We start from the raw sequence: 17724 nt of genomic DNA, 5'->3' as shown, positions 1-17724 counted from the left end.
TGAAGTGTAGTTGATTTAAAATACTGTGTTAGTTTCAGGTGCATAGCATAGTGATTCAGTTATTTTTTTCTGATTATATTCCATTATAGGTTATTATAAGATATTGAATATAATTTCCCATGCCATACAGTAAATCCATTTTGTTTATCCATTTTATATATAGTAGTTTATATCTGTTAATCCCATACTCCTAATTTGTCCCTCTCCCCTCCTCTCTCCCCTTTGGTAACCATAAGCTTGTTTTCTATGTCTGTGAGTCTGTTTCTGATTTGTATGTAGATTCATTTGTATTATTTTTTTAGAATCTCACATATGAGTGATATCATACAGTATTTGTCTTTCTCTGTCTGACTCACTTCACTAAGTGTAATATTCTCTAGGTCCATCCAAGTTGTTGCAAATGGCAATATCCCTATTGCTTTCTGATACTTATTGTATCATGTATGCGGTTTGTTATAAAATTAAAATTTTTACTAATCAAGCATTACTTTAAAATATGAATAATGCCCACAGCAGGTTAGCATATAAATCATTTGTCTGTATTAATTCCCTCCGTATAACAGTCATGAGTAGCTTCTCAGAAGCCAAACGTTACTTTCTCCATAGAGCGAAGATCCGTAAGAGCCAGCAGTGAAGACAGAATGAGTATAACATAAATATGGTCCCTTAAAAATATTAACTTATCACCTAATGTTCCTGAAAGAAACCTGTATAATTCAGGTCCCAAGTATCAGTTTGAATAAATATTTAGAGGTCAGGAAGATCTTTGAGAACCTCTTATCAGGTGAATATCTCTTCTGGAAAAACTGTAAATATCTGAGCAATTATGCATCTAAATAAATGAGCATCTAAATATCTTCTCCCCAAGGGACCTGATAAAGTGAGGTAGATATGAAAAACACTATGGTTGGTGTTAGGTACAGAAGGCCGAAAGTTTGGAGTTAGAAGACCTAGGTTAATGTTCCCACTTAATAACTGGGCAAATTATTTAATTATTTGAAGGCCACTTTCCTCTTGAGAACCACAAGGATACCACTACTTCCCCAGCATAATGTACACAGAGATAAAGGAGATAAAGAACACAAAAGTGCTTTATAAACTGCAGAGGACTACTCAGAGACATTAGGTGGTTGAGCCAACTAATATTTACTGAGTATATACTATGTTCCAAGCACTGTGCTAGGTGGTGGAGATAAAGCAGCAAACAAGTAGACCTGGTCCCTGCTTTCACGGAACTCACGTCTAGAGGGGCAAGCCTATGTGACGGTGAGAGTCAAAAAAAAGAAAGTCTGTACTTACTTTTGTTGATGGTTTCCTTTGCTGTGGAAAAGCTTTTAAGTTTAATTAGGTCCCATTTTTTAATTTTTGCTTTTATTTCTTTGCCTTAGGAGACAGATCCAAAATAACATTGTTCAGATTTTTGTCAAAAAGTGTTCTGTTCTACCTATGTTCTCTGCTAGAAGTTTTATGGTTTCGGGTCTTACATTTATGTCTTTAATCCATTTTGAGTTTATTTTTGTATATGGTATGAGGAGGAAATGTTTTAATCTCATTCTTTTACATGTAGCTGGCCATTTTTCACAGCACCATTGAGTAGACTGTCTTTCCTCCACTGTATATTATTGTCTCCTTTGTCGTGGATTAATTGACTGTAGTTGCGTGGGTTTATTTCTGGATTCTCTATTCTGTTCTACTTATCCATACATCTGTTTTTGTGCCAGTATCACACTGTTTTGATTACTGCAGCTTTGCAGTATAGTCTGAAGTCTGGGAGCGCGACACCTCCAGCTTTGATTTTTTCTCAAGATTGCTTTGGCAATTTGGGGTCTTTTGTGGTTCCAAATAAATTTTAGAATTATTTGTTCTAGTTCTGTGAAAAACGTTGTGGGTGGGACTTCCCTGGTGGTGCAGTGGTTAGGAATCTGCCTGCCAACGCAGGGGAAATGGGTTCGAGCCCTGGTCCAGGAAGATCCCACATGCCGTGGAGCAACTAAGCCCGTGCGCCACAACCACTGAGCCTGTGCTCTAGAGCCCATGAGCCACAACTACTGAGCTCGTGTGTCACAACTACTGAAGCCCGCGTGCCTAGAGCCTGTGCTCTGCAACAAGAGAAGCCACCGCAGTGAGAAGCCTGCGCACAACAAAGAGTAGCTGCCACTCGCTGCAACTAGAGAAAGCCCGCATGCAGCAATAAAGACCCAGTGCAGCCAATAAATAAATAAATAAAATTAATTTTTTTAGAAATGTTGTAGGTATTTTGACAGGGACTGCACTAAATCTGTAGGTTACTTTGGGTAGTATGGACATTTAAACAATATTAATTCTTATAATCCAAGAACACAGGGTATCCTTGCATTTCTTTGTATCCTCTTCAATTTCCTTCATCAATGTTTTATATTTTTCAGAGTATAAGGTCTTTCACCTTGGTTAAGTTTATTCTTAGATATTTTATTCTTTTTGATGTAATTTTATTTATTTATTTTTTAATTTTTATTGGAGTATAGTTGCTTTACAATGTCGTGTTAGTTTCTACTCTACAGCAAAGTGAATCAGCTATGCATATACATATATCCCTTCTTTTTTGGATTTCCTTCCCAGTTAGGTCACCACAGAGCACTGAGTGAAGTTCCCTGTGCTATACAGTAGGTTCTCGTTAGTTATCTATTTTATACATAGTATCAATAGTGTATATATGTCAATCCAATCTCCCAACTCATCCCACCTCCTCCTTTCCCCCTTGGTATCCATACGTTTGTTCTCTACATCTGTGTCTCTATTTCTGCTTTGTAAATAAGAGCGACTATACCAATTTTTTCAGATTCCACATATATGCATTAATATACGATATTTGTTTTTCTCTTTCTGACTTACTTCACCCTGTATGACAGTCTCTAGGTCCATCCATGTCTCCACAAATGACCCAATTTCGTTCCTTTTTATGGCTGAGTAATATTCCATTGTATATATGTGTCACATCTTCTTTATCCATTCATCTGTCATTGGACATTTAGGTTGCTTCCATGTCCTGACTACTGTAAATAGTGCTGCAATGAACATTGCTGTGCATGTGCCTTTTTGAATTATGCACAGATAACTCATAAGTAATGAAATTGAAACTGTGATTAAAAATCTTTCAACAAACAAAACTCCAGGACCAGATGGCTTCACAGGAGAATTCTACCAAATATTTAGAGAAGAACTAACACCTATCCTTCTCAAACTTTTCCAAAAAATTGCAGAGGGAGGAACACTCCCAAACTCATTTTACGAGGCCACCATCACCCTGATACCAAAACCAGACAAAGATATCACAAAAATAGAAAATTACAGGCCAATATCACTGATGAACACAGATGCAAAAATCCTCAAAATACTAGCAAACCAAATCCAACAACACATTAAAAGGATCATACACCATGATCAAGTGGGATTTGTCCCAGGGACGCAAGGATTCTTCAGTGTATGCAAATCAATCAATGTGATACACCATATTAACAAATTGAAGAATAAAAACCATATGATCATCTCAAGAGATGCAGAGAAAGGTTTTGACAAAATTCAACACCCATTTATGACAAAAACTCTCCAGAAAGTGGGCATAGAGGGAACTTACTCAACATAATAAAGGCCATATATGACAAACCCACAGCAAACATTATTCTCAATGGTGAAAAACTGAAAGCATTTCTTCTGAGATCAGGAACAAGACAAGACAAGGGTGCTCACTCTTGTCACTGTTATTCAATATAATTTTGGAAGTCCTAGCCATGGCAATCAGAGAAGAAAAAGAAATAAAAGGAATCCAAAATGGCAAAGAATAAATAAAACTGTCACTGTTTGCAGAAGACATGATACTATATATAGAAAATCCTAAAGATGCCACCAGAACACTACTAGAGCTAATCAATGAATTTAGCTCAGTCACAGGATACAAAATTAATACATAGAAATCTCTTGCATTCCTATACATTAACAATGAAAGATCAGAAAGAGAAATTAAGGATGCAATTTTATATGGGATTATTTTTTTGGCTTTCTTTTTCTGATAGGTCACTATTAGTGCATAGAAAAGTGAAAGATTTCTGTATATTAATCTTGTATCCTGAAACTTTACTGAATTCATTACTAGTTCTAATGTTTTTTGGGTAGAGACTTTAGGGCTTTATATATATATATATAGTACCATGTTATCTGCAAATTGTGACAGTTTTACTTCTTTCCTTCCAATTTGGATGTCTAAAAGACATTTCTTTTTCTTATCTGACTGCTGTGGCTAGGACTTCCAATACTATATTAAATGCAAGTGGCAAGAGTGGGCATCCTTGTCTTGTCCCCAGTTTTAGAGGAAAGGCTTTCAGCTTTTCACCAGTGAGTATGATGTTAGCTGTTAGTTCGTCATATATGGCTTTTATTATGTTGAGATATGTTCCCTCTACACCTTTTCTTTTTTTTTTGGCTGCGTTGGGTCTTCGTTGCTGTGCGCAGGCTTTCTCTAGTTGTGGCGAGCGGGGGCTAATCTTTGTTTTGGTGCGCGAGCTTCTCATTGCAGTGGCTTCTCTTGTTGTGGAGCACGGGCTCTAGACACGTGGGCTTCAGTACTTGCAGGACGCGGGCTCAGTAGTTGTGGCACGTGGGCCCTAGAGCATGTGGGCTTCAGTAGTTGTGGCATGCGGGCTCAGTAGTTGTGGCTTGCGGGCTCTAGAGCGCAGGATCAGTAGTTATGGCACATGAGCTTAGATGCTCCGTGGCATGTAGGATCTTCCCGGACCAGGGATCGAACCCATATCCCCTGCATTGGCAGGTGGATTCTTAACCACTGCATCACCAGGAAAGTCCCTCTACGCCAATTCTGATGAGAGTTTTTATCATGAATGGATGTTCAATTTTGTCAAATGCTTGTTTTGCATCTATTGAGATGATCATGTGATGTTTATCCTTCCTTTTGTTAATGTGGTATATAACACTGATTGATCCTCAAATACTGAACCATCCTTGCATCTCTAGAATAAATCTCACTTGATCATGGTGTATGACCCTTTTTATACATTGTTGGATTTGGTTTGCTAATATTTTGTTGAGGATTTTTGCGTCTATATTCATCAAAGATATTGGCCTGTAACTTTCTTTTTTGGTAGTGTCTTTGTCTGGTTTTGGTATGAGGGTAATTGTATCCTCATAGAAGGGATTTGAGAGTGTTCCCTCCTCTTCAATTTTTTGGAATAGTTTGAGAAGGATAGGTATTAGCTCTTCTTTATGTGTTTGGTAGAATTCCCCTGTGATGCTGTCCTGTCCTGGACTTCTGTTTGTTGGGAGTATTTTTTTTTTTTATTACAAATTCAATTTCACTACTTGTGATCAGTCTGTTCAGATTGTTTCTTCCTGATTCAGTCTCAGCAGGTTGCATGTTTCTAGAAGTCTGCCCATTTCTTCTAGGTTGTCCAATTTGTTGGCATACAACTCTTTGTAGTATTATGATTTTGTGTATCTCTGTGGTATCAGTTGTTATTTCTTTTTCATTTCTTATTTTATTTGGATCCTCTCTCGTAAGACTGGCTAATGGTTTATCAATTTCGTTTATCTTTTCAAAAACCAGCTCTTGGTTTCACTGATCTTTTCTATTATTTTTTTGATCTCAATTTTATTTCCTCTCTGATCTTTATTATTTCTTTCTTCCTGCTGACTTTGGGCTTTGTTTGTTCTTCTTTATTTAATTCCTTTAGGTGGTAGGTTAGGTTTATTTGGAATTTTTCTTGTTTCTTGAGGAAGGCCTGTATTGCTATAAATTTCCCTCTTAGGACTACTTTTCCTGCATCCCACAGATTTTGGAAAGTTGTGTTCCATTTGCATTTGTCTTGAGGTGTTTTCTGATTTCCTCTTTGATTTTTCTTAATTTTTTATTTTGAGCAATTATAATGTGCCTTGTAGTTTTCTTCATGTTTTTGAGTTTGGGGTTACTGATCTGTGCTAACAGTTGTCAATAAATTTGGAAATTTTCACCTAATATTTCTTCAAATATTTTTTTCTGCTCCAACTCTCTATTTTCAGGACTCCAAGTACATGTATTTTGGGTCACTTGAAATTGTCCCACAGCTCACTGATACTCTGTTGTTTTTTTTTCCTGCTTCACTTTTCTCTAAGTGTTTCATTTTGGATAGTCTGTATTGCTATGTCTTCAAATTCACTATCTTTTCTTTTATTTTGGTGTCCCTGCCTGCTAATTCCAATATCCAATGTCATATCTGGGCTTTATTTTCCAACTTCTTTGCATACCTTTTAAGTTTTAATTCAATGTCATACATATACTGTAAATTTTTACACTGTTGGAACCTAGATAATTTTGTATTCCTCAAAATATTTTTAAGTACTGTTCTGGGATGTAGTTAAATTACATGGAAACAGTCTGATCCTTTAGGTCTTGCTTTTAAGATTTGAAAGGCATAACAGGAGCTATGTTTAGTCTAGGGCTAACTGTTTCCCACTATTGAGTACTTCTGAGTACTCTACCCAATGTTCTGTGAATTATGAGGTCTTCTTATCTTACTGGTGAATAAGACTCTATTGTTGGCCCTGTGTGAATATGGGTATTATTCCCTCTAATCCTTTCAGGTGACTCTTTCCCTGGCTTAGGTAGTTTCCTCAGATCATGTACTTATACTTGAGGGAGGCCTTCTGATTGCTCCAGAGTTCTCTCTCTTCGTACTTGCCCTAAAAACTCTGGTCACCTTGGTGTCTCTTGACTCTCAGCTCCATCTCCTCAAATCAATGAGTATGCTGGAAACTTCTTGGGATCCCCCTTCCTGTTATTGCCTGGAAACTCTCTCAGGACATTAAGCTGGGGCAAACATAGGGCTTACATTGTTTATTTCCTGTCTCTAAGGAATTACTGTCCTCTACTGCCTGATATCCAGTTCTTTGAAAACCACTATTTCATATGTTTTGTCCACTTTTTAGTTGTTGTAAGCAAGAGGATAAACCCAGTCTCTGATACTCCTCTTGGCCAGAAATGGAATTCCTCCATCCTTGACTTATATTCACTCTAGAAATATTTACTGAGTACCTATTATTTTTTTTGATGATTCTACCAAAAATTTAATATAAAAAATACCAATTTTACACACATCCTTTGAGAATATAAAGGAAGCTGAAATGTTTCCATATTCATTTTATGAAGCCAGCATTGTCCTAAAATCAAATCCAGCAGAGACATAACAAAGAAAGAAAACCACAAAGATCCCTTATGAATATATCATGGAAGTTCCTAACAAAATATTAGCAAACTGACTCCAACATTATATAAAAAGAGCAAAATGGAGTTGATCCCAGAAATGCAAGGATGGTTTGTTATCAAAAATCAATCAAAATAATGTACTATATTAGCAAAATAACCAAAGAGAATGTGACCATTTTAATATATGCGGAAAAATCATTCAACAAAATTCAACATCCATTCATAACAAAAACTCTCAGCAAACTAGGAAGAACAGTAAATTTTCTCAACATGCATCTAATATGCAATTGGTGAAAGAATTAACAATTCTCTCAAGATTAGGAACAAGGCAAGGCTTGTCCATCTTCACCATCACTATTCAACACTATAGTAGAGGTCCTGACCAGCGCAATAAGGTGAGAAAAAGATATTAAAATATAGATGGAAGGATAATATATAGATCGATAGATAGAAAATAAAGAAATAGATTGGAATTAAATAAAAATGGCCTTTATTCATAGACATTATAATTATAAATGTAGAACATCTTATGTATAAATATCCTACTACAATTGATAAATTAAGAAATAAATGGAATACCATAGTCATGTATCGGATGACTCAAGATTTTTAAACTTTCAGTTCTCCCTAAATTCAATACATAACCATCAAAATAGCACCAGGTTGTTTTGTAGAGATTGAAAGACTATTTTAATATTTATATGGAAATGCAAAAGGCCCAGAATAGCCAAAACAATTTTTTTTAACTCTGTGTTTAACTTTTTTTTTTTTAAACATCTTTATTGGAGTATAATTCCTTTACAATGGTGTGTTAGTTTCTGCTTTATAACAAAGTCTGAGTACCTATTATATGCCAGGTGCCTCTGGGTTAAGTGATGGTGATAGAGTACTAGCCAAAGTATAGTTTCATCTCTCAGGGTCCTTATGTTCTAATGGGAAATAAAAATAGGTAAACAACCTGATTCTTGAATGTTTCCTAGAACTCCATTTTATGCTAAAGTTCACCTAGTTTCAATAATTGAACTACCACTTCTATGCTGATGACTTCTAAATCTTCCTCTCCACTTCTTACCTCTTCCTATAAAGTCCAGTCTTGTGTTCCCCCACTGCTCACTGTTAGCCACATGAAACTGAAATCAGGGGTTTACCTAGGTTCTTCTTGTGTTCCCCTACATCCAGTCAGTCAAAAAGTTAAGTAGATTCTATCAGCTAAGTAATTTCCAAGTCCGTCTTCTCCTATCCAGTCTATGTAACTCATTTAACAAACTTTAGGTATCTATTACATTCTGGGTATTTCTATGCCTTCAGTTTTGATCCCTTCCAATTCATCCTATATAACACAGGCCGAGCCATCTTTCTAAAAAGAAACCTCATTCCATCATTCCTCTGGTTAAAATCCTTTAATGAGAATTTACTGAATTTAAAATAAAATCCAAAGTCCTTACCATGGCTTACAAAGCAATTAAGGACAGAGTCTCTGCCTCTCAAATTTCAGCTCTGTGACTCACCTTTATTCTTGTCCTATGTTCCAAGAATATTTAAACACTTGCAACTCCCCAGATGTAACATGTTTTACCTCAAATTCTTTGTACATATAGTTCACTCTGCTTAGAATAGTCCTATCTGTTTTTTACCCCTGATTCCTTTAGGCTCTGTAAAATTCAGTTCAGACATCTCCTCCTCCAGGAAATCTTTCCACAGTCTGTTTCATATATATACTTTTATTGGTACTCCTCTGGAGATAGATAGATATAGATATAGATATAGATATAGATATAGATATAGATAGATAGATAGATATATTCAGAAACCTAGCTCATTCTAACTTATTCAAAAAAGATAATAACTGTAAAGGTACTGGGGTGTTTAAGGATCCAAGCAAAGGAATACAGGTAAGCCTTAAGAACTACAATGAGGGACTCAGATGCCATCAGTATTTTCTCTCCATGTTGTCTCCTTTCCTAGTGTCTTGAATCCTCTCCTTGTTATCTTCTCTCTTCTCCATGCATCTTGTCTATTCTCCTCTTTGTGTGTCTGCTTCATTGTTCTTTTCTCTGCAGATTAACTTTTTACTATTTCAGTTCATATGATGGAAAGGTAGTCACTATCAGCTCCTGAACTTTGTACCTTATATAATCCAGAGAACTGAAGATAAACTATTCATCTTTTCAATTCAGTTCTAAAATTTCCTGGAAAGGACACTGATTGGCCCCTCTTAGGCCAGCTGCCCACCCTGAGTCAATCAGATAGAGTCAAGAGGCAGGGTCATGCTTTCACCTGGCTGCTCCTGCTATAATCATGTGGACTAAAAGTGTACAGATGCAGAAGTAGCAATTACCCTACCTGGGGTTCAGAGAAGGTAATCCTTAAGGTAGCCAACATTACTTGCTCTTTAGAGCCGTGTGAATAGTTATATCAGATACTTTCTTGTCTCCCTTAAAACAGGCCTTTTAGGGCAAGAACTGTGCCTTTCTTTCATCTACACAGATAATAACCAAACAGGGTAACATACAATATATAAACCAATTAATAATTAACTCCTCAAAAGACCAGGGACTGAAACAAATGAAGGAACTTACATGATATAATGGGAATGAGCTTAAATTAGCATTATCTGTGAAAGCAACTTGAAAAAAATAAAAATCTCTATACAAATATAAGGTAGAGTTATCATTACAGTGATCACAAACATGCAAATAAGGAATTTAAGAATCAGCATACTCTCCTTATTAGTGTGAGTTAACAACCACTGAAGGTGGAAAACGATAAGAACACAATTACAGTGAATGCCAGTATAACACAAAAATAAAGTTAAGACTTTCAAATATCAAAAGCCTTCAAGGATATGAGTCTTGAAATACATTTTTTTTAAAACATCATATGCTTATGCCAAGGGAAAAAATCAATTAATATTTATTATAGTTTATGTATCAAAGTGTGCTTAAAGCTCAAAATAAAGCTAAATGCGTACAATGAGAGGGAAGACACTTTTGGCTTTAGGATTTCATTTTTTTCTAATTTACCTGGTAAATCAAAGTATTCCTGTCTTATGGAGATATTACTTTATATATGATTAAAAACCTTATGACTAATATATTTTAGAATAGATATAAGAAAAGTAGTCTGTACTAAATTATTATTCAATTCATGATAAGGATCAATGAAATGACACATGTGAAGATACATTCTAAAGGATAACGTACAATGTGGTGAGAGACTGCTGGACGCGGTAGTCTTTATCAGCAAAGGTCCAGCGGCTTCATACCAGATTGGAAGGAGAGCTTGGAGAGTCTTAAAAGAGAGCTGAGAGGGACATTCTTGACTGGATAAAAATCATTCGAAAATTATGAAGATCAATGGCATCATATTACTGTTTGACATTTTTTTTTTTTCTTTTTGGTGTGTCTCTATCCTGCATAAAGTAAGGGAAGACAAAATGGATTCTAAGGATAATTCCTGCTGTTTACCCAAGAACGTTCACAGATTTTTCTAAAAATATATCTTAGCATATTTTTAGTGTTCTCCTTTTGATGAAGTTGGAAAGGTTCGGACCTTTTTGCTGAAGAAAACAGGCTGGAATGATGTTTCCTACAAAGGCTTTGGACACAAAGCCAGCTAGAATCTATAGTAGGAGATGAGCTTTGGACAGAAAGTTTTAGGATGAGTTAGAAACCCTAAGTAACAAGATTAAGAAATGTCTATATTAACATAATTTTTACGTTTCTCTTTTTGATCTAAAAAGTATAATCAGCTGGAAACAATGGTAATTCTCTCCCAGTTAGCACACCAAAAGGAAGCTTGTGTATCTGAATCCAAAGGTCACAGTGAACTGAAGCCTGCACCCCCTAACTGAAGGTTGCAAGTGTGTGCCAGGCAAACCCACATCACTAGAGTGCTAGGAAAGATTCAAGGATGAGAGTTGTAAGTTAGATATTTCGTTAATGCCAAAAATAAGCTGCATTATGCTTGAGATCCACTTACACATTAGCCCAATTTGCTATTATTTTTACATAACTAAAATATTAGTTAAAATTGATCAACGCTGAATTTTCCCCCTTTCAACTCACCTGTAAGATTCTTTGCAAGATTGATGGAAGGGCAATAAATGCTGCCATGTTGTTTAGAACTTGCATGGTCAAAGATTTCAGAGCTGTTATAATAAAATGTCAATATTAAGGTTAGTTTAAAATAAGAGTTTTTTGTTTTTCCTGTAAGTCATAGGAATACAACTTCCTAGAAACTTGGCTAACCAAGGCCAGTTTGATATTTTAAAGTTAACTGCTGGTAAGTTGTAAAGCTACTATTATCCAAGACAAATGATATAACTGGTGCCACAGAAAGCAGTGAACATGAAAAAATGAGATCAACACTACAGTATGATTTCGTTAAGGAAAATAATAAAAATACGATGCTGGGAGAAGGTATCAAAATGACAATCATCAGCAGATAGAAATTGGGGGACAGTATACGTGGACGCTATGACCTTACCTTCAGAGTGCAGATGAGGCGCAGCTGAACTAGACAGCTTCTGAGGTGCCATCATTGCCTCCAGTAATGGAAACCAGAGTGCCTATAATGGCAGAGGAAAACAAAGGAAAACAAAAGTACTCTGTTGTTTTTAAGAACAACTAACATCAGCTCAGTGTTTCACAGGTTGAAATGTACTTCTCACATACATTTGTTGGTAAAAATTAGAAAAAGAAAAGATGGAACACTTGACTGGGAAGAGAAAAGACAGTAAAAAAGCAAAGACCACAGCCAGAACAGATATCTTTACCATGCGCCTTGGGAAAATAAGGAAGCTGAAGTTAAGTAAGTCTAGACCTTGGAACTGCAAATCTTCTGTGTCTCAGAAAAGGGTAGGTTCAAAGGAGCCAGAGCAGAGCCTCAGGCTATGTTCTTAAATGTTTCACTGACACAGTCTAAACAGCCCTATGTACTGCAGAAGGGAATAAAGAACTCTCCCACAACTACCCTCCCCCCATTTCTCATCAGCTAGGTCAAGCAAGATAAATAAATACAGTTCTCCAAAGTTTTCTCCTGTATCAAGCATTATTTTGTTATTTCCTCAGTCATCACAGACTAAGAAGTGGAAGTTAACATTATTTCAATTAACATTTCCAACCACATCATGACATAAATGAACAGATCTAACATTTATTTATCCCTATTACGTAGGGCACTGTATTAAATGCTTTACATACATTTTGTCGTTTCAATCTCATGGTAACCTTATACAGTAAGCATTATCTTTACTGGAGATAAGATGCTGAAGCTTAGAGAAGTTGAGTAATTTGCCAATGATTATACACTGACATATGTGCATCATATGTGTTCTTCCTAAGCCTTAGGAAAAATCTTCATCATCAAAAATCAAACTAATACATTTTAAAATTTCAAGCATATTTTCCTGTTGGGTAATGATTTACAAAGGCCTTATTTCACCCAGTATCTTGGGATAAACCTATTCCTGCAAACATCCAAGAGGCATGAAAAAAAAGTCAGTATTGACAGAGCAGGACAAGCATGGTTAAGGGGACAGGCTAATGGTCCGGTGACTTTCCCACGGGGTGACCTTCCACCGAAGAGCTCTACAAGGAAGCCCTTATCTGCCCCCATTTGAGGTTTTCTAAGGCCAGGATTTTATGTACTTTTTTTTTTTAACAGTATTTCTTCAAGTTCTTAAGATACTGGTTTTAACTATGTTGTATACTGGCAATTCTTTATTTTATTGAAATTTTAATTTATTTTATCTAGTACTCATGAATTTTTAATCTTGTATTTTATTCTTGGATGGCTTTACTTAGCTTGTGTTTTCGTTGCCTATTTCAGTTTGTTTTTACAACCACATCATTTATTTCCATGTATTTTTATAGTCTTTTAATTTAACTGTATATGGTATACCTCATTTTTACCTTTTGGTTTTTATATTTATTATATTTAGAAATTTGATTTAAAATTTTTCTTATTTAATCCAGAAATTTTAGAAGAATTACCTTTTTTAAAGGTTACTTTATTCTTGGTTTATAAATAGCAGACTGGGGGAAGCATGGCTGCAGAGATAATAGCCATGGGAAGTGTTCATACCCTAAATAGAGGAATTGTTCTTCTTCAATTAAATCTCCACATTAACCTGAAATACATGGTAGACACCTTTAAATATTTTGTCTCTCTTGCTCTTTAATGCTGGTTCTTAAAATGTTAACTTGGATAAACTCTAAAAACCCACAGGCTAAAATAACAATCCATGATAATGACAATTCTAACCCCTGAGAGCAACACAGCTGAACGTGAATTACTTTCTCATGTTACATAATCAACAGCTTTCTTTTTCAGGGAATTATGTGCATAACAAAGCCATATTCTTTATTATATGTAATCACTGGACACTGGGGTAGATGGACATACAAAGTAGGACAAGTATAGATTCTACCTGGGAAAGGACTGACAACCCGACTTCCTGCAGTCTAACTTTAAGGAAATACTCCATGACATTAAATCTTCTGAAGAAACTTTTGGAAAGAGATATTACAGACAATTCATTATCAGGCTTTTGGATACTTCAAATTTTCTAGTTAGATTAGGGTTGGTGGCAATAGCTCTTGTTCTCACTCTCTCCAAACCAAAAACAAAGCAAAGAGGAACAAGGGAAACAACCATGAAAATCCCCCAAAATTAATGTTTGGTATTACATAAAATCAGTTCAGCATTTTCACAAAAATAGTATTTACATAAAAACTAACATGCAATGTTTTTATTATTGCTATGAACGTTGTTCAGAAAAGAAGCAAAAACCAGTTGTGGAGGGTGGAGTGGAATACAGAGTGGTGTGAGAGGCACATGTGTGTGTCTAAGAGAGGAAGAGACAGATTCCAACTCAGATATATTTTTTGACAAAAAAATACAGAATAAATTACCCTTTCACCACATCAAAGGAAGCCTTAGTCCTGTCTCTGATTAAGAGATAAGAGTTCAAATATAGTCAGAATAATCCCTAGAGTTCTGGAGGCACGAATTTTATATCTAATTCTACCATTAATATATGTGAATCTGGACATATTTCAGCTTATGTGAGCCTAAATGGCTCTATTTATAAAACATAATTGTCATTTTTCCTTAAATTTTCCATGAGAAGAAGGAAGAATATAAAATAGATGTTAGGGAGGAGACAGAAGGGTTGAAAAATATTTATGTATATTTATGTATAAACATAGCTTTAATAGTTTTACCCTTTTGTGTTTTTCTATCAAAATATAACCATGTCCAAATGCAGACAGTTAGCCAAAAGATAAATGAAAACTAAAACTTAGGAATGGAAAGATCAGGGCAAAAGGAATGTTGTAAAGCCCATAATACATTTAAATAAAGACTGAACAACTATGGGAATTGTGGATACAGAAAAGAATGTATTGTTAACCTTAATGAGGTAAAATAACATAACTAACTAAAATTCAGAGGGATGGAGAAGGGAGGCTGGAGCAAGTGTGTATGAGTTCACGTAAACTTCCTTACTGGGCGGACATCAGAGATATTATAAAAACCGAAATGTAATTATAAACGATACTTCTAATCTATTACAGTTATTTAGATTTTTTCAACTTCAGGGAGATTTATTAAGAGATAGTGTACTGAAGAACTATTTATTTGAATTTCAGAATTTCCTCAGTTTTACATAAGCTTCCTAAATGAGATTAAATACTATATTTTTAAAGCAAGCATTGTTTGATTCAATTTTTCTAAAATTATGTTAACCTAGGTAGATAAAAAATATCTAGAGTGATATTCACCAAATGATAATGACAGTTATTTCTGGCTGATAAGATGGATACAGGGTAATTTTTTTAAACATCCCTCTGTGTAACTTTCTGTATTGCGGGATTTTAAAAAATAATGGGTATGTATCATTTCACTCAAAAAAGTTTTTTAAATAAAAAAACCACATCTATTATATAAATGTGTTTGTTATATACAATTTATATTCTAAAGCGTATTCAAAATTTATGACCTTAAAAAAACCCTTGACAAAAACATAAAGGAGAAATTTACCCATCTCATAAGAACAGAAACATACCAAGTTTATCATTTTCATTGGAACATGTATGGCAAACTATATATGAAAAATTTACCCTGTTTCCCATTTCAGAAGCCCAGGCAGTGGAAGGAGACCAGGTGGTGTTAAGTCAGAGGCCAGAGCCTGGAGGGGCAGGCGCAGTTATGCCATACATATCACACTGCTAACTTTACTTCTTAAAACTACTGCACAATTTAGCTGTCAAGTCGCATCTCGCCCCCTTGGTTTCTGCTTCACTGCTGTAACTCCCACCCGCCCCACGTGCTCTACTATATCTCCTTCAGCTCTGCGTTCTCCCTTTTTGCAGTCTGGAATCTGTTACAGACGTGGTTCCAACCTTGGCTGCACAGTGGAATCATGTGGGAAGCCTTAAAACATACTGATGACTGTGGCCCAGCCCCAAAGACTTTAATTTAATTGATCTCAGGTACAGTCTGGGATTTTTCAAAGCTCCCCATGTGACTCTTATGTGCGGCCAAGGTTGAGAACTACTATACCGTAGCCTTCTTGACCTTTTTCAGCTTTCTCTGTATCCCTTGAGGCTTCTCCTCCAGTGCTTCACGCTCACCTTATCCACGGGGAATGGTATAGATGATAAATGGACGACACATCCACAGTACCACTACACGGAATACACAAAAACTCAGTCCAGAGAGAACAAGGACATCTAGTATTCACACACCTAAATTTTGCAGCACAGCCAAATCTAAGAATATAAAGCCTTTTGTGAGAACCAAGCAGACAGGCACTCCTCATAATAACTTTAGGAGTCTTATACTCCTGGGAGCACTGAACTCAGGTAGCTGAGAGGGCAGTGGAAATAGAATTAATTCCTAGTTTCAGACCAGAACAGATTTTTAAAAGCCTCTGTTGTCACTCTCCTACCTCTCTCTGCTGCTGGTTCAAATTATGTGAATTTCTCTGGCAAAGGGCAATTGTCTCCACCATGGTCTCTTCAACATTCTTCAGTGAGGTATCCTCTTTGGTATCTAGATTCAGAAAAACTGTTAACATCACTCAAGGATATATTACTGATAATCTCAAAGCTTCTGTAAAAAATTAAACAATTTTTTCTCTGCATACTTTTAGTTTTCTATGATATAATCATGTATAAAGACCTGATACCAAACTTCAGTAGATAAAAAGCAGGTAGTTCTTTGCAACAGTTTTCCATATAAATGTCTGACATTCCTAGGACATAGAAAGCACATCATACTTAGCATTTTAATATGCTTTAGCTATGGAAAATCCCCAACCATCTGTCTGTGGATTAGTTAATAGAAAGATTATCTTTTATCTTTCTTGCTCTACCATTTCTTCCTCTATTTCTTAAATGTATGTATTTCTCTAAGATACTATCTCAGGCCCTTTTCTTTTCATTTTTTTCAATAATTTCAGCCACTCTTCTGGTTTTAATTCCTATGTCCTTGCTAATAACTTTCAAATATACACCTCCAGCCCTTATTCCTTTCATAATCTGCACGTTGAATTTTCACCAGGCTCTAGGACATCTATCTCTACATGGACATCCTGCAGTCACTTTGAACTTTATATGTGCAAAACCCAACCCATTTTTCTTACTTCAAATCTGCTCCTTCCCCTACATTTCCAAACTAAGTTAATAGAACCATGACCTTTAAGTCAACCAGTTTATAAATCTTCACCATCTTTGATGCTTTCACCTGTACATTCAAATAAATTGTTAATTTTGTTAATTCTACTTCCACACTCTCATATACCCACTACTTTACCCGAGTGGAGCCCTTCAACACCCTGTTTGCACTACTGCAGCAGCCTCTAAATTAACTTTTGACTTCCAAATCGTGCCTTCCTCATTCCCTTTTATACTGTCACTACAGTTCCCTTAAGCACAAGTCCAAACATATGAGTCTCACGCACAAAAACTATCAAAGACTTCTAATTTTTACAAAGAGAATGTCAATAAACCTCTGATCCTAAGTAAACACAGTAAACATCCTGGTGCATCTTCCCACCCTCAGTGCTCTTATATCACCAGATTATTTCCTCCTCCCCATGGTAACTAGCCAGGCACTTCCATGCTCATGTTCTCCTCAGCCCAGAAGACCCTTTCCTTGCTTTTGTCTATCAAATTCCTATTCATCATTCCAATCGTGATTACTTCAAAGGTCACATCTTCCACAAAAGAATCTCAGTTACAGGTAGTTCCCCAATTTTCCACAACCCTTTGCCACTCTCACTGTACCTCTTTTATAGTATTTGATTCTACATGCACTAGAGGTTTTTACTTACATATCTGTCTCCTTCAAGAGACTGTAGCTCTTTGGGCGAGGACTGTGTTTTAGCCATCTGTGTATCACCCACAGAAACTAGCCCAGTGCTGTGCAAGTACCAAATCCTTCAAAACTCCTAAGCACACTGTCAAAATTGAATCTGACAGTAAATG

General features: G+C 35.9%; 1 protein-coding gene across 3 annotated transcripts in view; it reads right to left on the bottom strand.

Annotated features, from left to right (window-relative positions):
* VPS8 (VPS8 subunit of CORVET complex) overlaps nucleotides 1-17724 on the bottom strand; it is a 288065-nt gene that overhangs the window by 94162 nt on the left and 176179 nt on the right. For 2 of the 3 annotated variants that reach the window (XM_059920698.1, XM_059920700.1), the window contains 3 exons: nucleotides 16185-16303; nucleotides 11717-11798; nucleotides 11296-11378 (listed from right to left, as the gene is read on the bottom strand). In XM_059920698.1, coding sequence (XP_059776681.1) covers nucleotides 11296-11378; nucleotides 11717-11798; nucleotides 16185-16303 — 284 coding nt within the window. The remainder of the gene's footprint in view (nucleotides 1-11295; nucleotides 11379-11716; nucleotides 11799-16184; nucleotides 16304-17724) is intronic. The other variant, XM_059920699.1, reaches the window with a different exon arrangement.

The sequence above is a fragment of the Balaenoptera ricei genome, chromosome 4 (assembly GCF_028023285.1).
Source record: "Balaenoptera ricei isolate mBalRic1 chromosome 4, mBalRic1.hap2, whole genome shotgun sequence".
Classification (NCBI taxonomy): Eukaryota; Metazoa; Chordata; class Mammalia; order Artiodactyla; family Balaenopteridae; genus Balaenoptera; species Balaenoptera ricei.
The sequence above is the reverse complement of the archived record's forward strand: the minus strand, read 5'-3'. Positions and strand labels throughout refer to the sequence as shown.